At 40.2% G+C, this 27,600-nt stretch overlaps 1 protein-coding gene across 1 annotated transcript in view; it reads left to right on the forward strand.

Annotated features, from left to right (window-relative positions):
* Positions 1 to 27,600, forward strand: part of SLC9A9 (solute carrier family 9 member A9) — a 640,527-nt gene that overhangs the window by 151,344 nt on the left and 461,583 nt on the right. Inside the window, exon 5 of the mRNA XM_065942379.1 lies at positions 25,549 to 25,664. Within this exon, the coding sequence (XP_065798451.1) occupies positions 25,549 to 25,664 (116 nt within the window). The remainder of the gene's footprint in view (positions 1 to 25,548; positions 25,665 to 27,600) is intronic.

A 27,600-nucleotide genomic window follows, 5' to 3' on the forward strand; every position in this document is an offset into this window, starting at 1 on the left:
AAGCTACATCTACCAGGGGTCACAAAGATTTTGGCAGGACTGAGTGACTGAGCACACACCAGGAAATCATGGATGGGAAAAGAAAGGAGAGAACTCTATTTTGGAAGACCCAGTGTGAATGGTAGATAAGTCCAGATGGCTTCCCAAAGATAGTGGCCCCTGAATTGAAACTTAGAGAATGAGCACCAAAGAATTGATGCTTTCGAACTGTAGTGCTAGAACAGACTTTTGAGAGTCCCTTGGACAGCAAGGAGATCACACCAGTTAACCCTAAAGGAATATTTACTGGAAGGACTGATTGCTGAAGCTCCTATACTTTGGCCACCTGATGCAAAGAGCTGAGTCTTTGGAAAAGACCCCGATGCTGGGAAAGATTGAAGGCAAAAGGAGAAGAGGATGGCAGAGGATGAGATAGCTTGATAGCATCATTGACTCAATGGAAATGAATTTGAGTAAACTCTTGGAGATAGTGAATGACAAGAAAGCCTGGCATGCTGCACTCCATAGGGTCGCAAAGAGTCAGACATGATTTGCCAACTGAACAATAACAACAAACATTATTTCAAGGGCTGTTCAAGGGTGGGAGTGGTGGAGGTGGAAGGTATTCCATGTAAAGGAAACAGCAAGTACCAAGGTGCTACTTTATCAGCCTACATGTTCAGCAAGGAACATCACATACATATTTGAAAATACTTTATTTTCAAGTAAAATATGGACCCTTGTATTTCTCTAGTACCACCACCTTCCACATTGTTAAGACTCTTACCATCTCCCTATTAGGAAAAATAAGCAAATGCTCAAATAAAATAGTAACTAGGTTAGTTAAGGCAAAGATAATTAAAAGCTGAAGATCCAAAAACTCTGTCTTTTAATTGAATTTCTTCCATTCCTGAAAGGGCTTATTTGAAAGCTAAAGAATATATTTTGGTTGCTTGTGTTTTTATTAAAAGACACAAAAAGAGACTTTTTCCCAAGTAAAAACAGGTTGTAAATTCACAATTGACTTTATCATCATCCAGCATCATGCCTGTGCATTTGGTGCCCTTGGACTGCAGCAGCCCACAAGTCTCCCCGTAGGAATGGAGGTGCCTTGAGGGAGCTTTGAGTCCTGCCCAGAGATCTTATAAAATAGAAGATGGCAAGTCACCTGTCTGCAGGAGAAAAATCTGAGCCCTTTATCTGCTCAGATTTGTATTCATGGAATACAAATTCCCACAGTTAGAACCTCTCAGTAGTGTGCATTATATTCTATAAAGAAGAAAACATGAATTGAAAGAACACATTAAGAAATTAATGTCCAGAGCACATTAGCATGGATTTTTAAAAATCTGTTTAAGATTCAACATTTGTTTGGCTGCCTGCTGTGTAACAACCTCCCAGGTCGGTTTTGTTATCCTCATCTTACAGAGAAGGAGACTGACTTTCTGAGAGGCCAAACTGTCCTCATTCAAGCAGCTACTAAATAACACTGTTTGGAGTTGAACCCAGAGTTTCTGACTATAGGTCAACTATTCTTCCCCTATATTCAGTCCTCACCTTGAAACTCAGAAAGCAAGGTCCTCAGGAATGGAATTCATGATCAAATAATTTTTATAGGAGAAATGATAAGGAAATTTTCAATGCATGAGATACCACCTGGGTAGGCTGACCCAGCTGAGCTGCTGTAGGGCTGGGCCACCTACAAGAGAGCGATGAAGGGTCAAAGTGGTAGTCGCTCAGTTGTGTCCGACTCTTTGCAACCCCATGGAATGCAGCCTGCCAGGCTCCTCTGTCCGTGGGATTCTCCAGGCAGGAGTACTGGAGTGGGTAGCCATTCCCTTCTCCAGGAGATCTTTCCCACCCAGGGATCGAACCTGGGTCTCCTGCATTGCAGGCAGATTCTTCATTGTCTAAGTCACCAGGGAAGCTCATGAAGGGTCCAGGGCAATAGCAGAACCTGCCTGTCCAGGCAGTGGGTGGGAATGGGCCGAGAAGGCCTGGAGCCCAAGCATCTCACCCTGGGAGGGGTTCCGCTCCAGGTGAGATGTCCTGGTACAGCAGGGGCATGACTGAGCCTGCTCCTGTCTCACTCACGCTTTGCTGCCTGAAAGCTCTTAATTCCATAGCAAGGGCAGAAATGTTCATTCTGCAGGAACTCTGCTGGATAGCACTTCAACAAAAACAAGAAAGAATTATGAAAGGAAAACATTTTCCCCTGAGTTTCTTCTCAAAATTGTATGTGTGGGGGAGAGAAATATGTAAGACGAACAGAAAAATGTAAGTAAACAGTGCAAATCAAACCAGTAGGCGAGCTAGCACAGCTAGCACATCCCGAGATTGAAAGAGGAAAAAGGAGTTATTTCAGCCTTATGTTGTTCTCTCTGAATGTTTCTTTTCTGTTCTTGATGTTTTCAAGTCAGAGTCTTGTAAATTTGCCAATTTCTAAGAAATGGCTTCGGTGGGATATGCTGTCTTTTTTCCTCTTCTTGGCTTCAGTCTTTCTTTCTCCCCTGTTTAACTCCCCATAATCTATTTGATCTTCAGCTTCTGTGGCTTGAATTTCCTTCACCATCAGGATCTTTCAGTTGTCATTGAACTTGATTAGCTGCTTGATTCTTACCCCTTGAGAATGTTACATCCACATTGTGATGTGTGAACCTTCTAACCCGGCCACTGTTTATTCAACTAATCATTGTTTCTCTCTTTTTCTGCAAAAAGATAAAGCCACCTTGCCAGAGAAATGTGTTCTTTCTGGACTTGCTTGCATCCTTTATAAATTCTAAAATGGCAAATTGTGTTGATAACGAAAAAGACTTTCTGGAAGCAAAACTGTCTTTCAAAAAGAGGATGTATCTCAGTTCCAACTAGCATATCTGAATTTAGACACAAATGCAGAGGGGGATTAGCAGGGGATGTAACTATGAAAGCTACCTAGATGTAAAAGTAGTTCAGACTATGGCAAGATAGGGGAGCAGGAAGCCACCGTTCAGTTCCAATAGACTGCTTCCATGAGGGAACAACGGTTCAACATTGCTGGACCTTATTTTCCAAGAGAAGCTTGTAGTCTGAATTTTTTAAATTTATTTATTTTTAATTGAAGGATAATCATTTTATAGTATTGTGTTGGTTTCTACCAAACATCAACATAAATTAGTCATAGGTTCACCCATGTACCCTCCCACTTAAACATCCCTCCCACCTCCTTTCCCATACCACCCGTCTAGGTTGTTACTGAGCTCCAGTTTGAGCTCCCTAAGTCATACAACAACTTCCCATTGGCTATCTATTTTACATATGGTAATGTATATTTCCATGTTACTCTCCATACATCCCACCCTCTCCTCCCCCACCACCTCCAGCCATGTCCTTGTAGTCTGAATTTCTATGTGTGGTCTTTTACTGTTAGCCACTAATCCTAGCAATTTTCAAGGCATTCAACTGCCACTCAACAGCCAGCTTAAAGTGTCCGTGGTAGGTGAGAAATGAAATAGACACGCCATGCTGGGATAGTGCCATTCACTGAAAAATACTGACCTTCTGTATAGTTTGGGTTCTTGCTCCTATAGTGTGGTCCATTGGCCAGCAGTATTCATATCACCTGTATTCAAATCTGAATGTACCAGAATTCAGAATCTCAGACCCCATCCCACACCTACTGAACCAGAGTCTACATTTTAACAAGGTCTCTAAGTGTTTGGTCTGCACATTAGAGTTTGAGAAGCATTGATATCTGTGTGAGATGATGATTAGTGTAATGACAACTTTGATGTTGTGGAAGTGGTCCTCACCTTGTTCGCCCATCCTGGGAGGCATCAAGGAGGCTTGGTTAAGTTCTAGGAGCTACAGACTGTAAAGCAGCTAAAGGCTGTGATTCATCTGCAGTTCTCTCTCCCTCACCTCTTGCCCATCCTCCTTTGCCCCACCCCTGGTCTCACCAATTGTGGTTGGAGAAAACATTTTTATTGCTCCTCATAGATGTTCCACAGGGCTTTCCAGGTGGTGCTGGTGGTAAAGAATCTGACTGCCAATACAGGAGACATAAGAGACGCTGGTTTGATCCCTGGGTTGGGAAGATCCCTTGGAGAAGAGCCTGGCAACCTACTCCAGTATTCTTGCCTGGAGAATCCCAGGGACAGAGGAGCCTGACAGACTACAGTCAATAGGGTCACAAGGAATCAGAGAGAAATGAATCGACTTAACATGCATAGATGTCCCAGACATCCGAGTCAACAGGAAAAGAGCCACACAAAAGGCTTCAGCAACCTCCTCCACGTTCACTCTATAATTATCTCTCCCTTTTCCCTTTGTCTGCTGTACATTCCCTTACTTACCACCTTCCCCTTGGTCATCCATCATCTTGCTTATTTTTTGTCTGGTTGTTTTATTTTACTTTGTTTTGTATCAGCCTTTTTCATCAGCATTTGAAATGACAACCCCATGCTGGACTGACTTTCTAAACTTGACCTTGTATTCCCTTGGGGTGTTTCTCTGTGTGTCCTGCCTCCTTTCACAGCCTCACTGCAGGAGAGACATGCCTGGGTTCAATTCAGCATAGGGTTAATGGTGACCACTCTTCTCCATTTGCCAGGAGTCTGGAATGAAGCACTTTGATTAATTTGCTCTTTGATGTGAACTGATAATTAACTGGTAATACTTAATGAGAAATTAAGTATGTGTTTTTTCTGAGAAATATGAAATTTGAAGGAAAAAAACTCCTTTTCTCTTTTGAAAATAACTAAAAGTAATACCTATGTCAAATCCAGTTTCTTGTGGTGGCTTGTTGTGCAGTAAGGCAATAACAGAAAATGACTTTCTCTTCGGGGTATAAACCTCATATTTTTAAAATCCATGTAACTGAAGACATTCTCTTCAATTGACAAATAATCTATTTTTGAAAAGTATCTTACCAAAGATTGTTGTTGTTGTTTTAATGTCATACCTTCCCAACTTATCTATGACAGTGAGAGGACAATCTACGGTTTGTGATGGTTCTAATCACTCTAATCACTCCTGCCTTCACCTTTCTCTCTACCTCCCCTTTTACCCCACTTTCACCAGCCCTCTTATTTGGTAAATAATTATTGAACACCTGTGGGTAAGCCCTGGTGTCACAGACAATAAAGAATCTCTCTACAGTGGTGGAGACCTGGGTACGATTCCTGGGTTGGGAAGATCCCCTGGAGAAGGAAATAACAATCCACTCCAGTATTCTTGCCTGGAAAACCCCATGGACAAAGGAACCTGGCAGTCTACAATCAATGGGGTCACAAAGAGTCGGACACAACTGAGTAACTAACACATATGTGTAAGTGTTCCAGGGATTGGGAAGTGGCTAATACAGGGATGGTTCCTATCCTCATGCTAGCAAGAAAGTCAGATATTAGACAGTCTGTTACCCAGTTAGACATTTAATTCTATGGTGAGTGCTCTGAAGAAGTATAGCATTACAAAAGCTTCTGTCAGGCAGATCTGTCTCTTGAAGAAGGGTCCAGAAGAGTTTCCATGAAAGAGTGATGTTTGAGGACTATATAAAAGATGTGTGAAGGGCAAAGAAAAAACATAAAGGGTAGACCAGTTTCCCAGGGCTAGTAATGGGGGGGGTACCATTATCTGAGGAGGAAAGTGATGAAACCATGCTAGCACCTGAAGGGATCTGTGTAGACAGGACCAACTGAATGGAGATGTGACCTTTTTTGAAGGACAAAGAGAACATGCAGACCCTGAAGGGAGAGGATTGAAAGAATAAAGAATAAATATCCAAATCCTACTCTTTGTCTCCCTCTCTGGTCTCCTGCCTGTGTCCCTCTACCCCTTTGACCTGTTGGTCAAATCTAAACAAAATCCAGAGATTAAGAGGAGCCCATTGATGGAACCCATACATATCAGCCTCTTGGGATACAGAACAGGGTGGAAATGATGAAGAATGGACCTGGAAAGGAATAACCGCCACAGGTATTTTGGCCTTTAATCTGAGAGCAATGGGAAGTCATGAAAATGATTTGAACACAGAGATACATGGTCAGATTTGTGTTTTACAATGATTACATTGATGGGAAGTGAGGGGATAAAGGAAGACAATTTCAGCAGGCATAGAGATAGCTGAAGGAGATGTGGTCTAGGCTAGACAATGGATGTTATCTGAAACCAATTCAAGATATAAACAAAAGTTTAGGGATGGATTGCCTGTGGAAACTCTCTTGCTTTTTCGATGATCCAGCAGATATTGGCAATTTGATCTCTGGTTCCTCTGCCTTTTCTAAAACCAGCTTGAACATCTGGAAGTTCTCAGTTCACATATTGCTGAAGCCTGGCTTGGAGAATTTTGAGCATTACCTTACTAGCCTGTGAGATAAGTGCAATTGTGCGGTAGTTTGAGCATTCTTTGGGGTTGCCTTTCTTAGGGATTGGAATGAAAACTGACCTTTTCCAGTCCAGTGGCCACTGCTGAGTTATCCAAATTTGCTGGCATATTGAGCACAGCACTTTCACAGCATCATCTTTCAAGATTTGAAATAGCTCAACTGGAATTCCATCACATCCACTAGCTTTGTTCATAGTGATGCTTCCTAAGGCCCACTTGACTTCACATTCCAGGATGTCTGGCTCTAGGTGAGTGATCACACCAATATGATTATCTGGGTCATGAAGATCTTTCTATAACAGTTCTTCTGTGTATTCTTGCTACCTCTTCTTAATATCTTCTGCTTCTGTTAGGTCCATACCATTTCTGTCCTTTATTGAGCCCATTTTTGCATGAAATGTTCCCTTGGTATCTCTAATTTTCTTGAAGAGACCTCTAGTCTTTCCCATTCTGTTGTTTTCCTCTATTTCTTTGCATTGATTGCTGAGGAAGGCTTTCTTATCTCTCCTGGCTATTCTTTGGAACTCTGCATTCAAATGGGAATATCTTTCCTTTTTTCCTTTGCTTTTTGCTTCTCCTCATTTCACAGCTATTTGTAAGTCCTCCTCAGACAACCATTTTGCCTTTTTGCATTTCTTTTCCATGGAGATGGTCTTGATCCCTGTCTCCTGTGCAATGTCACGAACCTCTGTCTATAGTTCATCGGGCTCTCTGTCTATCAGATCTAGTCCCTTAAATCTATTTCTCACTTCCACTGTATAGTCATAAGGGATTTGATTTAGGTCATACTTGAATGGTCTAGTGGTTTTCCCTACTTTCTTAAGTTTAAGTCTGAATTTGGCAATAAGAAGTTCATGATCTGAGCCACAGTCAGCTCCCGGTCTTGTTTTTGTTGACTGTATAGAGCTTCTCCACCTTTGGCTGCAAAGAATATAATCAATCTGATTTTGGTGTTGACCATCTGGTGATGTCCATGTGTAGAGTCTTCTCTTGTGTTGTTGGAAGAGGGTGTTTGTTATGACCAGTGTGTTCTTTTGGCAAAACTCTATTAGCCTTTGCCCTGCTTTATTCCGTACTCCAAGGCCAAATTTGCCTGTTACTCCAGGTGTTTCTTGACTTCCTACTTTTGAATTCCAGTCCCCTATAATGAAAAGAACATCTTTTTTGGGTGTTAGTTCTAAAACATCTTGTAGGTCTTCATAGAACCATTCAACTTCAGCTTCTTCAGCGTTACTGGTTGGGGCATAGGCTTGGATTATCGTGATATTGAATGGTTTGCCTTGGAAATGAACAGAGATCATTCTGTCATTTTTGAGATTGCATCCAAGTCCTGCATTTCGGACTCTTTTGGTGACTATGATGGCTACTCCATTTCTTCTAAGGGATTCCTGCCCACAGTAGTAGATATGATGGTCATCTGAGTTAAATTCACCCATTCCAGTCCATTTTAGTTCATTGATTCCTAGAATGTTGACATTCACTCTTGCCATCTCCTGTTCGACCACTTCCAATTTGCCTTGATTCATGGACCTAACATTCCAGGTTCCTATGCAATATTGCTCTTTACAGCATCGAACCTTGCTTCTATCTCCAGTCCCATCCACAACTGGGTATTGTTTTTGCTTTGGTTCCATCCCTTTATTCGTTCTGGAGTTATTTCTCCACTGATCTCTGATAGCATATTGGGCACCTACTGACCTGGGGAGTTCCTCTTTCAGTATCCTATCATTTTCCCTTCTCATACTGTTCATGGGGTTCTCAAGACAAGAATACTGAAGTGGTTTGCCATTCCCTTCTCCAGCGGACCACATTCTGTCAGACCTCTCCACCATGGCCAGACCATCTTGGGTGGCCCCACACGGCATGGCTGTTTCATTGAGTTAGACAAGACTGTGGTCCTGTGATCAGATTGGCTGGTTGTCTGTGATTGTGGTTTTAGTGTGTCTGCCCTCTGATGCCCTCTCGCAACACCTACCATCTTACTTGGGTTTTTCTTACCTTGGACGTGGGGTATCTCTTCACAGCTGCTCCAGTAAAGCACAGCCGCTGCTCCTTACCTTGGACGAGGGGTATCTTCTCACGGCCGCCCCTCCTGACCTTGAACGTGGAGTAACTCCTCTCGGCCCTCCTGCGCCCGTGCAGCAGCTGCTCCTTGGAGGTGGGGTAGTTCCTCTCAGCCACCGCCCTGACCTCGGGCGTGGGGGAGCTCCTTTCGGCCGCTGCTCCTGCACTGTTGCAGCCTAGCGCTCTCAATCGCTACCCCTGACCTTGGGTCAGGGGTAGCTCCTCATGGCCATGCTTCTGCGCGGTCTGTCGCAGCCATCACCTCATGGGAAATAGATGGGGAGACGGTGGAAACATTGTCAGACTTTTTTTGGGGGGGCTCCAAAATCAATGCAGATGGTGACTGCAGCCAAGAAATTAAAATACTTACTCCTTGGAAAGAAAGTTATGACCAACCTAGATAGCATATTAAAAGCAGAGACATTACTTTGCCAACAAAGGTCCATCTGGTCAAGGCTATGGTTTTTCCAGTGGTCATGTATGGATGTGAGAGTTGGACTGTGAAGAAAGCTGAGCACCAAAAAATTGATGCTTTTGAACTATCTTGAACTATGGAGAAGACTGTTGGGAGTCCCTTGGACTGCAAGGAGATCCAACCAGTCCATCCTGAAGGAGATCAGACCTGGGTGTTCATTAGAAGAACTGATGCTGAAGCTGAAACTCCAATACTTTGGCCACCTCATGCGAAGAGTTGACTTGTTGGAAAAGACCATGATGCTGGGAGGGATTGGGAGCAGGAAGAGAAGGGGACAACAGAGGATGAGATGGCTGGATGGCATCACCGACTTGATGGACATGAGTTTGAGTAAAGTCCGAGAGTTTGTGATGGACAGGTAGGCCTGGTGTGCTGCGATTCACGGGGTCGCAAAGAGTCGGACAGGACTGAGAGACTGAACTGAACTGAACCGATTGCCTGTGGGGAAAAGCATGGGGAGGAGAGAGCTAGAGATGTGTCTAAGATGGCCTCCAGTCTGCTGGGTAGGAGATGCTGCCTTTGCTGACACACACACAAAAAAAGGAGACACTGTAATAACCCCAGTGTTCTGGATAAGATCCTAGTTCAGACTCAAAGCTAGTGAGTTTGAGGTGCCCACAGGTCCTCCTAGAAGCCAGAACAGGAGCCTGGGTATTATGAAAGCAAAGACCAAGAGAGGAAGATGGGAAACTTTGTAATTGACAATATTGCTAGACATCCTGTTCAGAGTCATCTAGGAAAGAAAAATGAGTGGTTCCCCAGACTTAAGGAATTAAATGACTTTTGTGGATGTGTCCTCCCATCTGCTGGGAGGGCTGAGGCATTTGACACAGATGAAGGATAACTTCATCTGTTTTCATTCTAATCCCAAACTAAACATTTGTGAAAGAACTACTGTCAGGTTAAGAAAAGAGTACTGGTTAATCAGATCAGTTCCTGGTGCCAGATTTTAGGTCCCATCAAACTTGTCCTTATCTGATAAAGATAACGGACTAAATGCTAGAAAATATTGTCAATTGCAAAGTTTCCCATCTTCCTCTCTTGATCTTTGCTTTCTTTTTTTTTCTTGAGATTTTTGTAAAAGCATTAAGTTCTAGAGTTAGAAGTTATCTTAAAATCATTTAGATCCACCTCCTAAATTCACTCCCTCAAGTACACCTGTATCCTTTTTATATAATAGACTAATATCATTTATGCATAGAATATTTAAGGGATGGTAAAGCTCCTCCAGGGAAGGAAACTCCTTCCCTCCTACAGTACTGCATTCCTACCACACTTTGGACAGTTTTTCAATAGGTTGATCTGACTCTTTGTAATGTCCACCTCTCTCCCTCCCTGCTTTACCTCTAGATTTCTGGAGGAACACAAGTTAGATTCTCTTTCTCTCTTCTTATGACCACCCTCCCATTGCAAACTCTGGACCCCATGTTGCTTCTTGGTCTTCTCTAGGTAGCAAACCCAGCTCTGCATTTCCTGCCCATCTAACATGTTTCGAACTCTTTGGTAGCTTAAGTGGCATTTTCTAATAGGGTATTTTGAATAATAAAATATTTTAACTAAGGTTTGACCAATGTTGAATACAGTGGAATTAATATGAATCAAGGTCTGCACAAATATACCTCCATTGATATAGGTATCTTTTCCCTCAACTACTTTTGCCATAGATCTGCCTTCTCTTCTCTTATCATATCACTAGGCTTTGGGAATTTTGTGATATTTGTTTGAATATCTTCATTATGTGGGTGACTAAACCCTATTGATCTGTTTGTGACCTCCTGGCAAGCTGCTCTTCACCATCTTAAGCTTGGCGACTTGCTTATTTTCTTCAGGGGGACCCCAAATTGGATGTGATGGGGTCAGGAGAGGTGGTCTTTCTGATGCATGCTGGGCCAATGACTCTAGATCCAGTTAAAAAATCATTTGAAGAAGTAGCATCTTTGCCAGTGAGGTCTTGGCAAATTCCTATGGTGAAATTAGATGAGAATGTATGTTGCTTGTTGAAAACAATCTATTAAAAGCTTCTTTTGATAGCTCCAAATCTGAGTCTTTCTCAATTTGCTAATTCTCAGAGGGAGATGTTAATGCTAAATGGCCTTTTGTGTTTCTGGACAAAAATAATAGCTGACAGAACTAAATAAACCCTTGGGTCATTCAGCAGTGGTTCTCTGGTAATAATACAAAAGGATGATTTTTTATACCTATTTTATGGATAAGGAAAATGAGAAAAAGTTGAGATAAGTAAATTGCCTAGTGTCAAAGAGCCTGAAAGTGGCAGAGACATTTACTTAATAGATATTAACAATCTGTTTGTTTCTTTACAGACCCAAGTAGATTGCTCATTATCTTTTATTTTTCTTTCCATTTTATGCTCAGCACCTAGTAGGGTTCTGGGTATATAGCTGTTGTTGTTTTTCAGTTGCTCTGTCATGTCCGACTCTGCAACCACATGGACTGCAACATGCCAGGCTTCCCTGTCCATCACCAACTCCCAGAGCTTGCTCAAACTCATGTCCATCAAGTCAGTGATGCCATACATCCATTTCATCCTCGGTCATCCCCTTCTCCTCCTACCTCAATCTTTCCCAACATCAGGGTTTTTTCCAATGAGTTGGTTCCTTTGCATCAGGTGGCCAAAGCTGAAGCTTCAGCATCAGCCTCAGCCCTTGCAATGAATATTTAGAGTTGATTTCCTTTAGGATTGACTGGTTTGATCTCCTTGCAGTCCAAAGGACTCTCAAGAGTCTTCTCCAACACCACAGTTCAAATGTATGTGGGTGTATAGTCAGCACTCAATTAAAAGTGTGTTGCATGGCTTGATATTTAAATTTGACTCTTACCTCTCCCTCTGAGCCTCATTTTTATAAAGAAGATGCTTATTCCATCTACATTATATTTTTAAAGATTAAATTATGCTTAATAATATCAGGTGCAATTCCTCTTAAGAGGAATGGAGTTATTAAGAAATCAAATAATGAGCTGTTGGCTGTTTCAACTTGGTTGAGTCATCTGCATATGGATCATACCACGTCTGTCTTACAGCAGAATTAAATGCCCATTCAACTCCAGTCACATGGGAGCATGCCCAGCTATCTGCATATCAGTTTAATGCCTGGTAGAGTAAAGCCAGTCCATATATCAGGTGGATGGGGTTTAGTAAACAGTGGGTAGGGGTATAGGTGCAGAGTAAGTTATATCCAAATTCATGGTTACCAAGGAGAAAGATGGGTAGAAGGGATAGTTAGGGAGTTGGGGATGAACATGTACACCCTGCTATATTTAAAATGGATAACCAAGAAGGATCTCTTACATAACACAGGGAACTCTGCTCAATGTTTTGTGGCAGTCTGGATGGGAGGGGAATTTGGAGGAGAATGGGTACATTATATGTATGCATGAGTCCCTTTTCTGTCCACTGAAACTATTACAGCATTATGTTCTTCAGTTGTTCGGTCATGTCTGACTCTTTGCAACCCCATGGACTGCAGCACGCCAGGCCTCCCTGTCCATCACCAGCTCCTGGAGCTTGCTCAAACTCATATCCATCAAATCAGTGATACCATTGAACATCTTATCTTCTGTTGTCCCTTTCTCCTCCTGCCTTCAGTTTTTCCCAGCATCAGAGTCTTTTCAAGTGAGCCAACTCTTCCCATCAGATGGCCAAAGTATTTGAGCTTCAGCTTCAGCATCAGTCCTTCCAATGAATATTCACAACTCATTTCCTTTAGGATTAACTGGTTTGATCTTCTTGCAGTCCAAGGGACTCTCACGAGTCTTCTCCAAAACCACAGTTCAAAAGCATCAATTCTTTGGCACTCAGCTTTCTTTATAGTCCAGCTCTCACATCTGTACATGACTAATGGACAAACCATAACTTTGACTAGACAGACCTTTGTTGGCAAAATAATGTCTCTGCTTTTTACAAGTTTACTTTTGGTAATCAAAAATTATGTGTATATATGTGTATATACATACACATATTTGTACTGCCATCAGAGCTTCTAAGTTGAAGTAGTTCAGCTGAAAACAAAGAAACCAGTTGCTTTTTTTTTTTTTTTTTTTTTGATAGGCACAGTATTCCTTTAATGGGCTTCCCTGGTGGTAAAGAATATGCCTGCAATACAGAAGATCTGGGTTTGATCCCTGGGTCAGGAAGAATCCCCTAGAAGGAAATGGCTACCCACGCCAGTATTCTTGCCTGAAAAATTCCATGGACAGCATGCAAATTTCTGCTAGAATTTAAAAAAAAAAAAAAAAAGTTAAAGGAAAAATTTGAAGATTTCCTTTACCACTTTTGAAAATGGTAGAACATTGCGGTGACCAGCCTCAGATGTGATGAGACCAAAGCAGTCATCCTGTGTCAGTGAAGGGCAGGTCTTTGTACCTAGGACAGAAGTGTCCGTGGACCTATAGATCAAAGGCTTATCAGCAGTCTGTTAACTTTTACATTTTACTGGGGAGACATTCTTTCACTCCCTCTTCCCCACCCCTTTTCATTTTCTTCTACAAAGAGCTCCCAGTTGGAACTGAATTGTAACAGTACCTTGAATCCTAATACGCTATTCAATGATTCTCATCACTCATCCACAAAGCAGCAGGGAGACCAAGTCACCATGCAGTGGCTATTAGGTGCTTAACTGTATGTGATCCTGTATTAACTGCAGGTCAGACAGGCTCCATTTGTGACTACAAAGCACTTCTTCCTTAAAGAGTACACAGTTAGATCCAGAATGTACACAAGTGGCTGAGTGATTTTGCTCAGTTAGTGGCATCCTCATTTACAGTCTCTGACTCAAAGTGAGGCATGGGACAAACAGCAGCAGCCCCTTCAAGATATTAGAAAGGCAGAATCTCAGGCCCCGCTCCACCAGCTCATCCCTGAGCTCGTTGGTCTGGATACTAGAGACATGATGTGTTGATTTAAAACAGTAGTTCCCAAACTTTTTGGCATCAGGCACTAATTTCATGGAAGACAATTTTTCCATGGACCATGGGTGAGGGGGTGGTTTGGAGATGATTCAAGTGCATTACATTCATTGTGCACTTTATTTTCTAATCTAACACTGCCACTGATCTGACAGGAGGTACTGATCTGTGGCCTGGAGGTTGGAGACCACTGATTTAGAAGATTTGTTCTAGATCTGGCTGCATAGTGAAGCAATGTAAGAACTTAAAAAAATACTGATGACGGGATTCCACCTACAGAGATTCTAACATGCTTGGTCTGGGATGCAGCCTGGGCATCATGATTTTTCAAAGCTCCCTATATGATTCTAATATCCTATGTATGCACTAAAATTTGAGAGCCATTTAGTTAGACTGTATAGTAATTCATAGTGGAAAAATCTATTGGTTACTCACCCTGAATTACCCAACTTTCATTGGCCACACTTCATGTGTTGACACCCACTGCTTTGGAGGCCATGTTAACTTTTCCGTAGTGACCACCCCTTTCCATGACCACAATTCATGTCTGGCTCTATCAGTCCTTCAAGAAATATGCATCTCCAATGCTTTCTTCCCGCAGATCATAGTTCTCCTTTCCTCCCCTGAACCCCATATCATTTTAGCTTTCTTATCAAACTTGTTATTTTTCACTTAGTAGTCCAATTATTTACACACATAGCTTGTCCCTTTTCCTAAACTGTCAGCTCCCAGAGGGCAGAAGCTGTATCAGATTCATCTTTGTAACCCTTAGTGTCTAGAAAGCTGGGTAATGTGTGAATAGAATGGAGATGGGAAAAGAGAAAGCAGAAGGCAGAATAGAAAAGATGTACTGTTTCTCTTCAAGTTAGTCAAGTGAGATAGGTACACAAAGGACACAAGAGTGGAATTTAGAATCTGAATAAAGGAAGGGAGATTTGTTAACCACATAAGAGGACAGATAATGAGGATACAAGTTGAAAGAAGGATGGCAGCAAGAGAGAATGATGACATCCAGAAAGCATTAGGTGTGGTTCTCTGAACGGACAAGGCAGGAGGCCCAGGTTGTAGAGACAGATGAAGAGCTGAGGTTCCTCAGAGCACTTTAAGGGCCAGGCCACCCCAGGTCCTGACACAGGCTGACCAGCTCTGCAAGGGAGGTTGTCATTTAGGGTCCATGATGCCTTTAGTGTGACTGTGTCCCACACTGCCTTCATCATTCCTCTCAGTTCTCAGAAGCAATCTTCTTTCAGGCCCAAATGAGCCAGCATGCGCCCAGAAAGTGGATATGAGTAGACATGTGGTCAGGATGCCTGTTCAAGTTCTCACCTGTGTGTAGTTCACCTTTTAGTAGATCTCAGTTTCTTATGCATTTCAGCATTGCAATTTACATCCAATTGATAGGCATGCTTGAAATTTATATAATATTTCCTCCAAGAACTGTGAAACACTTAATAGGAAGGAAGTTTGTCTCCCTGCAGGCAACTATGTAGATTGCTGTTGGGCTTCCCAGGGAAGACCCAAGACAGTGACAAGTTGACAGGCAAGTGGGCAGTAGAGTATGGAAAAATGGACTCACTTAACTCTGTTCCAAGGGTCTCAAGGTCCCAAAGCCTTATACCCCAGCTATGGTTAAAGACAAGTGTATTTCATCACAACTGCCTCTCTGCAGTCTTTCCATTCTTGCAAATCGTAGTGACCATGTTTTTTCCTAGGCCCATAGGAAGCATGATATAAAACTGATTTAAAGGAAAATCATGAAAGTCCTGGTGCTTCCCATATCCTCTTACAGTCAAATTTGATGCTGAAAAGCAAGGTCTTCTAGGCCATTCCTAACTCTTAAAAAGCTGGTCCCATTGTGTATCATGCCAAAAACATTCTACCAAAATAGTACAGTCGTCTGTGTCTCTTTTTCTATTTTGCATATAGGGTTATCGTTACCATCTTTTTAAATTCCATATATATGCATTAGTATACTGTATTGGTGTTTATCTTTCTGGCTTACTTCACTCTGAAGACCCAGAGGGATGGGATGGGGAGGGATGTGGGAGGGGGAATCGGGATGGGGAACACATGTAAATCCATGGCTGATTCATGTCAATGTATGACAAAAACCACTACAATATTGTAAAGTAATTAGCTTCCAACTAATAAAAGTAAATAAAAAAAAATAGTACAATCATACAATAGGGATTGGCTACACACAACTGCATATGAATGTAACTTTTCACTCGATTATCCTATTTATATTAATTTGCTTTGAAGATTCATCTTCAAAAATATGAAACAATATATGCACAAGTTTATTCATTGTAGTGTTATTTATAATAGCAAAATATTGAGAACAATCTACATGTATATATGCAGAGCAGATTGATAGAATAAGTCACTATATGTCCATGCAATGGATTAATATGCAGCTATAAAAATGAGAAATATCTCTATAAATTGATACAAAGTGATTTTCAGAGTATTTTAAGTAGAAGACACAGGTAATATGCTATATATTTTAAGAAAGTATGTGAAATAAGAATGCATACCATTTTTGCAAAAAAAAATAGGAAGGATAAATCAGAAGTGAGTGAAACTGACCATCTGAAGGGAATGAGTTCATTCCCTAAAGAAGAAATGCCAACAAAGAGACAGAGATGTCTCTAAATGTACTGTTTTTATAGTTTTGATTTTTTGACCCATGTAAATATTTTACAATACAAAAAAAAAAATTAAATCATCAAATATGGGGAAAGATCCTAAAATTGAATGTAAACAGAAAGAAATAAACCCATCCACATATTAAACTGGTAAGATAACTATACAGAAGGAAAAAAATCTAATACAAATAATTTTTGGTCATAGTAATTGGACTATACTTCTCAATGAGACATATTCTAAAAATAACTGTGAAGAAATTTTGAAACTTTCTAACTGTATTTTTTTGGTATTGACATGAATCTAATAATTTCAAAATCATTTGCATGTATTGCAGCAATGAGTTGAACAAAGGAGTAAATATATTCGTATCGTTGAGAACCAGGGAGGTTGAGAACTTGTTGGAGAAAATCATTGTGGAGGAATGCAATACAAACAAAGAATGGGAAGAAGAGAAGAACAATCTGTAGTACTGGATTGGAATTATAGGTGTTAATGGGCTTCCCTGGTGTCTCAAATGGTAAACAATCCACCTACAATGCAGGAGACCCAGGTTGGATCCCTGGGTTGGGAAGATGCCTTGGAGAAGAGAACTGGCTACCTACTCCAGTATTCTTGCCTGGAGAATTCCATGGTCATAAGAGCCTGGTGGGCTACAGTCCATGGGATTGTAAAGAGTTGGACACGACTGAGCAACTAACACTTTCACTTTTCACACAATAAAGATAACAAATATATTCATCATTAAAAAAAAAATTGTACCAGAAACAAAAAACATACTAATTGACTTTTCGAATCTGAGAAGTTAAGGCGAAGATACCTTTAATTTTCTACATAATACAAATACTTAATAGTAGTACTAAATACTAAAAAGTAGAAAGGAACATATGTTTAAGTCTCATTTCTATCTTTTGCTGAATTTTCTTATCTGTAATATCTGTAATATAAGATTCATGATGGCTGCCCAACTGGTGTGTGTGTGTGTGTGTGTGTGTGTGTGTGTGTGTATGAGAGAGAGAGAGAGAGAGAGAGGATATAAAAATTAGAAAATGCACTAAAATGGTAGCTCTACAGAGTAAGAACTCAACAAATGCTCATAGGTTCACTCTCTGCTTCCTTCACCCATTTTTATTTCTATTATTTTCATTCCTTCTTAAAATCTCGGGGCCAGAGAGCCACCTATCCAATGACAGATATGTGCCTTAAGAAGAACTAAGGTTTGTAACCCCATGAACTGTAGCCTTCCAGGTTCCTCTGTCCATGGAATTCTCTAGGCAAGAATACTGGAGTGGGTTGCCATTCCCTTCTCCAGGGAATCTTCCTGACCCAGGGTTTGAACCCGGGTCTCCCGCATTGGCTGGCAGATTCTTTACCATCTGAGCTGCCAGGGAAGCCAAGAAGAGAGTAGGGGAGTAGAAACCATGGACAGAAATGTGGGATTACAGTTGTCTTGATGATGCCTGTTGCAAACATTTTTGTTTGGTCAAATGTCCTGACATAGAATTTCCCAACCCCAGTACACACTTCTGCTGCTGACAATGAACCCTCCCCTCAATCCCTCCTCTTCCTCCTACCTCCATCCCATTCCCTTATCAGCCTCCTCTTTCCATACAAGAACAGAAAAGTTGGATGCAACCTTTTCCTTCATCTAAAACCTGTCTCCCTCTACCCCTTTCAGAGGAAAGGATCAAGAGCAGACAGTCTGCAGTCTTCCTAGTTCCTTGTGCAAGGTATCTAAGAACTGGACAGGGGCTCACTTGTCACCATGGCAAAGCTGAGCGGGGCTACTTGATCCCCCATTTTCTTTTAAGTTGCCCACAAGCCACCCAGTTGACTCCTTCATCCTCTTCTTCTCCCCAGTTTTCAATAAAACAGAAGGAGAAACAAAGTCTTGAGACGGGTGGGAAAAGTAGAATGGGCCAAGGAGGTCTTCTAGTTTGTGAGATCTTAGTACTTGATTTAGCTACAGTAGGGCCCACAGACTTCATGGGTTTCTTGGGGTAGAGTAAACCATACTGGTTGCTTAGGTAAATGCCATAAATAGAACCACAAAGGAGACAGGACAAGCCTTTCCCCATCACCTCTGCCATGGGCAATAGATGGCAGATGGTTCTCCGAATTGCTAAAGCAGAGGTTTCATTTCTTTGTCCACTGGATTGTGTACTGATCCAAAAAGAAACTACCTTTAGTAGGAAAGGGATTCCCTGGTGGTTCAGATGGTAAAGAGTCTGCCTACAATGAGGGAGACCCAAATTTGATCCCTGGATCAGGAAGAGCCCCTGAATAAGAAAATTGCAACCCACTCCAGTATTCTTGCCTGGAAAATCCCATGGACAGAGGAGCCTGGTTGGCTATAGTCCATGGGTTCACAGAGTCAGACATGACCAAGCAACTTCACTTTCACTTTTCTTACTAGGAAAGGTTTTGCATTCTAAGGGGAAAAAAATCAGTAGTTTGGGCATCTCATATATAGATTGGACATTGTGAGCAGTCTTCTTACTTGAATATGTACTTCAGATTCAGCAAATATGCTACCTTCTTCTAAAAGTATTTCCTGTGTCCCTAAGGGAGTTACTTCTCCTCTGGGAATTGAATGCCCTTGATGTGCACCTCTCCTACAACACTTAGCACTTTCTGACATGTACTCTGCTTTTGTAGGTGACTTGTCCCTCCCTCCTGAGGACGGAAGTCATGGCTAACTTATTTTTGCATTTCTCATAGGCTTTAGTAAAGACTTTTATGACAGGAAATACTATATATGTACATATGTGTGTATACATACACACATATATATAGAGAGAGACCATTTACTATCATACACACACACACACACACACACACACACACACACATGCATACATACACAGTGAGGAGCAATGACAAAGAGGAGAATCATCTCTGTGACACCTGTAGGTGTCATATACGTGTCACACCTATAGGATTTCCATGGTCCTATAGACCCTCTAAGGTCCATATAATTTCACCCAAATTCAGAGACTCACCACTTTGTGCCACTGATCTTGACAATACAGAATTCTTATTTTATAACTCTTTTTTTGTGTAACAGATGTTTGTGAGCATCTGTGAGATGTGAACCTCTTCACAGCTTCTTCCTCATATCTTTTATATCAACTCAAGTCTCATCCCAATCTTCTTAATGGAGAAAGACTTGACCCTCAAAACCAAACTCCCTAAAAGATGGATGTGTTGCCTGTCTCAATTTCCTCATTTTCTACTCTCACTTTAGTTCCCACATTCCAAATGACCCTAAATAAAAGGGCCCTCTTCTCAACACTCAGCTCTATGCATCATTCCTCCTTGAAGCACTCTTCTCCGGACTCCTATGACACTCTACCAGATTTCTACTCATGTCTCTGTTGACTGATTCTTGATATCCTCTGCTCCTCATCATCTCTACCTCAACTTCAAATGCTGGAGTTCCCAGACCCCAATCATGGGTCCTCGTCTACTTTATGTTCTCTTCACACTTTCATCCACACCCAAGGCTGCAATAACACATACCACACAGTTCTCTCAAATTTTCTTTTAAGCAAATCTTCATTCAGTCCAACTCTGGATGCCCTACAGGCTAGAAGACCTTGGCAATCCCACCAATCCAAGTATTGATTAATTATGAATTCTGTCATAGAAACAGAACAGATTGATGGTTGCAGGAGCAGAGGGCAAGGGGAGGTGGGAGAAGTGAATGAAGATGGTGTAAGATGCAAACTTCCAGTTGTAAAATGAATAAGATCTGGGGATGTAATATATATATGGTAACTGTAGTTAATAATACTTTCTTGTATATTTGAAAGTCGCTAAGAGAGTAAATCATAAAAATTCTTCCAAGTTCTCACCACATAAAAAAACATACTATAACTGTGACATGATGGATATGTTAATCAACCCTATTGTAATCATTTTGCTATATATATACATATTATATATGTCAAATAATCATACTATACACCTTGAACTCATATAATGTTATATGTGAATTATATCTCAATAAAGCTCTAAAGAAAAATAATTTCTGATTTTTCCAGTGGGATATCACCATTGGATGTGTGCCAGAAAAAAATAAACTGTGAGATTGAAATTATCTAAAATGTGAGCAAATAAACGGAGAAAGAACTTATCCAGAGGAAATGTTTTGAGTGTAGAAATAAGAAACCTAGGTGCAGATTATAATCTTTGCATTGCTTTCAGATCCTGTTGGTGCTGTGCTTTCCCGCTGCAGAGTGAGGTGCATGTAATGGTCTGTTTCACGTGCCTTCATAGGCAAGGATGTGTCTCTTCTGACAGTAACAGGCTTGGTCCATACAGCTGTCTCCAAACTAACAGCAAGTCCCCTTGCTTATCCCTACCAATTCAAAAAACTGCCTTTTCCAGTGGATCTATTCATAGCTTGATCAAGATTGTTTTTAAAAAGAAGATATATTCTCAAAAAAAAAAAAAAAATCCTGAGAGAGACTGAGATGGCACACTTAAAAATAATCCAAGCAATTGAGCCTTCTGGAACTTTTTGTTTTGAAACATTTTTGCAGCATGCCTTTAGGTGTGGAGCTTTAATAGTGTGAAACAAGCTCGTGGAATTTAAAATCAGTACATGTGTCACAAATACTCAAGTATCTGGAGCTTTGTGTAGAGCATTTCCCCAAATTCTTTTCTACCCAATGCCTTCTCTTGGCATAAGTGACATGACTGTCATCCTGTCATATTCTGCTCTTTGAAGGCAGGTCATGGATTTTCACCTTTGTATCCTCCGTAGCATAAGCACTCTGCTTTTTAAAGAATAATTCTACGTGGCTATTTGTTGAAATCAGTGTTATCAGCAATTTTGCTTTGTATATGGAAGTTCTGTTTCTGCCCTTCTCTGTGACCTGTGAAAGTCACTCAGTCATGTTTGACTCTTTGTGACCCCATGGACTGTATAGTCCACGGAATTCTCCAGGTCTGAATGCTGGAATGGGTAGCCATTTCCTTCTCCAGGGAGTCTTCCAAACCCAGGGGTTGAACCCAGGTCTCCCACATTGCAGGCAGATTCTTTACCAGCTGAGCCACCAGGGAAGCCCTCTCTGTGACCTGGGATGTCCCCCACAGACTGACCCCAGAAGGACATCTCACTTGGTTTCATCTACCATCTTCACAGCATTGCATGCACTGGACTTCACTGGCTCCCCTCTCCCCATCAGACCACATCTTTCCTGTATCCTGAGCCATCTAAGATGCTTTCTGTGAAGTGTTGATAGAACATGCTGCTCTATGAGAATGTGGTGGTTGCTAATGGTTTCAATTTTTAATTCTCCCAGTTAATATAGTTATAACTAGTTAGTTACAATAATGTAGCAACAATAACAATAGTTACCATTTATTTAAAAAGTGCCTGGCACATAACATACACACTAATTATTGATATCCTAATCACCAGTGGCAATGAGCATTGTTATTAATAACAGCAAAATGGTCATATTGAACTCATGCTGCACCAGGCTGTTTTTCTCTTGCCTATCTCAAAGAAGATATTAGAATTAGAGTTATTTTGTGTCCGGGAGTTACAAGTCACTTAATTTCTTTTTTTTTTTTTTTTTAATTTTTCAGTGGGTTTTGTCATACATTGATATGAATCAGCCATAGAGTTACACGTATTCCCCATTTCTTTTTAAAAGCATACAAACTGTGTATACAGGGGTGTGTGTGTGAGGGGTGTGTGTACATGCACATGTGTTTCCCTTCATTTCAAAACTGTTCCAAAGCTTTGTAGAATGGCGGTTATGTCTGCAGGTTTTGGCATCTAGCTGTGCTTATGCTTAGTCACTCAGTTGTGTCCGACTCTTTACGACCCCATGGACTGGAGCCTCCACCAGGCTCCTCTGCCCATGGGGATTCTCCAGGCAAGAATACTTGAGGGGGTTGCCATGCCCTCCTCCAGGGCCTGGGCTCAAATCCAGCTTTGTCACAAGCTAACTTCTGTGATCTTTGGCAACTTACTTAACCTCCCTTTTTAAAGAATAGCACTTTCACCTTTGTAAAAAGGAATAATTATAGTATCTAGCTCATAGTATTGTGAAGATCAAATGACATAATGTGTGTCTATTGGGTCATACAATAACACTACTCTACATTGCTTTTCTTTTTATTATTACTGTTATTTTAAAAGAACTGGAAAATAAAGAAAAGGAAAAAAGAAAATAGTCACATACAATTCCATTTTTATAACCATTAGTAACATCCCAGGCTATATGCTTCAGATCTTTTTCTGTTTATAGATGTGCCTGTGTTCATAGGCGCCTCGTTTGTGCAGTAGGTAGCACATCAGTCTCATATAGATTTGCCTATGTTCAGTTTTTGTAAAATTAGAAATTATTATATATCACCACTTTATCAGTTTACTTTTCTGTGCCTAATATACACTCTTATATGTTGTATTGAGTTGCATATTAGTTCATTACATGTGTGTTCTGTAATTTATTCATTGGACATTTAGATTGCTTTGAATTTCTCACTCATGAATACCAGTAATGTGAAATAATCTAATTACCTTTTGGGTTGTATTCAGACTAATTTCTTGGCAATTTATAGAAAATCATTTAATAAGCTATAGATATAAAACATTTAATACTTTTAAATAAATTGACAAATTGGCTTTTATAAAAACTTTAATTTTATTTTCATTGATAGTATATGAGGTTTCTAGTTTCCATGTAACCTTGCCAAGCCAGTATAATATATATGTGTGCACATATCTTATCTTACCCAATCTAATGAGTTCTATTGGGCAATATGGGGCAAAGTGTTTTAATTCTGAGCCTCAGATTCCTAACCTGTAAAATTAACTAACGAGAATAGAATTCAGAAATACAGTCACAGGTTTTAAAGTTGATATAGATTCCAGAGCCTCTCCGTGCTCCATACTGGAAGTGTGGCTCAAATGAGAAAGCACTGTAGTGAAGTCGGGTTAACACCAGATGAGGCTGAGGGGATGATTGTCAGCGAGCATGACAGAGGGTGCTGTCATGACTGCTCAGAATGTTTCACTGTTTATCAGTGTTCATCAGACATGCATATGCTAATTCAGAGGGTGATGTGCATAACATATATAATTAAAATCTATTTTATTTTATTGCCATCTGCTTTGCTTTAAAATGCATGCTCCATAAGGACAGAGATCTTTGTCTTATTTATTGATGTATTTTAAACACCCAACACAGAGCCTAACACGTAGTAAAGTTTTAGTAACAAATATCTATTGAATAAGCAAATAAACTGAATGAAGCTACCCTATACCTTTCCAGAGGCTTTACCCGCTGGTAACCAGCAGAATGCCCTCCCTAGGATAACTATAGATGAGTTGCCATGACTGGGACCTCTTTCCAGAAACCATTGCTGTGTCCCATGAAACAGCCTCTCTCAGATATGTTAATACTGCCAGACTGGTTAAGATCCAACCTCCCCTTCTAGAATCCACATACTTCACAGAAATATTGGGTCTTTCTACTCAAACTCATGTTGGTTGTGTTAATAGTTCAGTTCAAAAGGAGTGTTATTTCCAAGTTCTTAGGGACACTTTCATTGCTGCCCCTTAGTACTATGTAGAACTACCACTTTATGGACTAGTTGAGAGAATATTATATGATATAACATATAATATGAAATATAGAACTGTTCATTTAAGCAATATGCTGTGGTGGTTAAAAACCCTGGACCCAGAGTCAAATTTTCTCAGTTCAAACCTGGATTCCACAATTTAATAGTTGTGTCAACTTCAACAAGTTACTTGATCACTCAGTGTTCAGTTTTCTCATCTGTAAAATGCAGCTAGTACCTACATTATAGAATTAATGTGTGGGTGAAATGAGTTAAAACATATGAAGAAGTAGAAATAGTAAGTGAATATTATTACTATTATCTGTAATAATTGCATTGAGAATTTACTATGTGTCAAAACCCGAATTTATATTATTTCAGATAGTCTTTAAAACAAATCTGTAGACTGACCATTATTGTTATTCATAACTCATGAATAAGGATATTGAGGTTCAGAAGGTTTTAGTAATGCTCTAAATTCGCATAGCTAGTGAGTGGTGGAAACTGGATTTAAATGCAGATGTGTATGAAATATTCTCTCATGGAGAAGTTTTTCTCAAGAGAATTAAAATATCTACATTCTCACTGACATTACAATTTCTAATATCTGATTTCTAGTATTTTTAGTCATGCTTACAACCCTAGAACATTTTTCAAGAAACTAGCTTTAAATGAATATGACTATCTAAGCAACCATCTGTGGGTCTGAGGGTCTACAGTTTCTAAACACTCTTACAGTCATTTTTAGTGATTCAGCTGTGGCTCAATTTACATGTCTCTGTATTTCCTTTACTAGGACTTAGAAAAAATCAGTCAATTAAATAGTTAAACACAATTAAAAAGCTATAAGGTGACAAAAGATGACCAAAAACATAATTTGCATTCCACGGCACTGGATTGGGAAATATATTATAATCTCATGAAAAGAACAGCTTTCCTTGAAGATTAAAATATAATGATTTCAGGATTCATTTTCAGCAATGTGTTGAAGCTACAGGCACTCTAACCCAACAGTGATTCTGTGGGTGTGGAAGTGACCTGATACCAGCAGTTGCAGAGACTCATCCATTGTAAAGTAACTGGTTGACCAAGTGCCCTGTGAGTGGCCAATATCCTCATCACAGTAACAGACTTGAAATTTGCACCCTTTTCAGATATCCTGGCAGACAAAACAACAAAACTGAAAAGTAACCCATTTTAAATGTCTGTGCACCTCTGTATTTGTGGGCATGATTTACTATGCCATGTTTCACGGATAATTTTTTTTATATCCTTGAGATACTTGTTTTCATTGAAGCACACTATAAAACATTGTGCTATCTTTTGCCAGGGGAATGAGTTGTGATATTTGGTAGGCAGTGTCCTGAGAACTAGCATGGCTACAAATTAGCAGAATAGCAGTAATTTGTGCATCGTGCTTATTCAGGGAACCCACTAGAATGTTAACTCTGATGGCATGTGTTTACACAGGATTCAACTTGATGTTTGAAGATCCTATTTTTCTCTTCAACAGGTTAATTATGTATGGCTTTGTGAAGGCTATGGTATATGCTGACCAGCTGAAAAATGGAGATTTTCATTTCACTGACTGTTTGTTCTTTGGTTCACTGATGTCTGCTACAGATCCAGGTAATTGCCCAAATAATATGTTTTCTTCTTTCTAAGAGTCAAACATTTAAATTGAATTTTTCTCTAAAGCGCATCACCCAAGTCAACATAATAATTCCTTATTCCTTTTCACTTGCAGTTGACATATCTGTTAGTGATTTTAAAAAGCAGGTGAATATTCTAACAACTCTCAAAAAATGGTTTTCAAAGCAGCTGAAAGTAATGGGGAAGACTCCTTAAAATTCTCCATTGTTTGTTTCCCTAGAACATGTAGCCATCTTGACTTATGGTTCTTAATTCTTCCCTATTTAACTTGTCTTCTTTCAAAAATGCTCCATTGCAGTGGTCCTCAACCCTTTTGGCACCAGGGACCAGTTTTGTAGAAGACAATTTATCCATGTACCAGCAGATTGGGGGGGCGGTGAATAGTTTGGGGTTGATTCAAGCATATTACATCTATTAATGCCACCACTGATCTGACAGGAGGTAGAGCTCAGGTGGTAATTCGAGCAATAGGTAGAGGCTGCAAATACAGATGAAGCTTCATTCATTCTACCACTGCTCACCTCCTCCTGTGTGGGCCAGTGCCTAACAAGCCATGGACTGGTACTGGTCTAATGGCCCAGGGGTTGGGGACCCTTGTTCTATTGAATTAAATGGTAAAAAAATTTTTGAAAATTAATTACTATATAATGTTTCAAACATATTAAGAATAGGGAAAATATTTTAAAAAGTTGTCATAAGTGTAGTCACTCAGTCGTGTCCGACTCTGCGACCCTGTGGACTGTAGCCCACCAGGCTCCTCTATCCATGGGATTCTCCAGGCAAGAACACTGGAGTGGGTTGCCATTTCCTTCTCCAAGAGTAGTCATATACACTTCATATTATCAAATTATGATAATAATCAAATTTGGCTGAAGTGTTTTATCGATATCCTCCTACATTCCTTCTCACTATGACTGAATTATATTAAAACAAGTCTCAGACATTGTATCATTTTATTTGCAAATGTTTTGAAAAATGACAGTTGTCATTATGAAACCTAAAAATATTAACAATCTTTTTTAATATTATCAAAGTGCTATCCTCTGTTCAAGAAGGCAGAATTATTTTTGTCATTATCTTTATTAGTTCATGTAGTAGTCTGTACAAATTAGAAGCCAAATAAAGGCTACACATTACAATTGATGGATATAGCATCTAGTATTTTTTTTTAATCTATATGTTACCCTTCCATCTTCTATTTTTCTTGTCACTTATTTTTTGGAAACAGAAAGGCAAATTGTCTTGTGGTTGAATTAAATATGATTACTTGAAATGTTCCACTAGCCTCAGGATTTCTTGTAAACTGATGGTTAAATCTAGAAGTTGAATCAGATCAGGGTTCATTTTTTTGGCAAGATTACTTGCTTGCTCTGAGTCTCTACAGAATCACACCAGGAAGCACAGAGTGTTTGGTGACCAAGCTGTCAGTCTGATCCATCACACTGCTGAATTATTGCTCCAGCAACGACCACCAGAACATACCTGTAGTTGAATAAGACATGTTTATTACATGTTATAATGAAGAAACTGCTCACGAGAGGAACAGTGGGACCTCTCAGAGGGTGTTAGAAAGGAATGTTATAGGGTGTGGGCTAATGCTTGGTGATTTTAGGGAGGGCTTAAGGAATCAGGACTTTGCTCTGGATTAGATGCTGTCAGGAAGCATGAGTGATAGGACATTTTAGTAAATCTTCTCTAGCAGGAGGAAAGACTGAATAGAGCCTAAGCCTACAATTGGTAAAGAAACAGCATCACTCATGATAGCCAGGATAGGGATGCTGCGGTTTGGACAGTCTTCATTATTTGTGCTTAAATGTGGTTACCCAGTAGTCTTGTTTTTGTCTTGATTCTTATGGTCACAGAGTGAAATTGTCTGATGTTTTATGTGAAATTGTTTATACTCAACAAGAGA

Source organism: Muntiacus reevesi, chromosome 8, assembly GCF_963930625.1.
Source record: "Muntiacus reevesi chromosome 8, mMunRee1.1, whole genome shotgun sequence".
In the NCBI taxonomy this organism is placed as follows: Eukaryota; Metazoa; Chordata; class Mammalia; order Artiodactyla; family Cervidae; genus Muntiacus; species Muntiacus reevesi.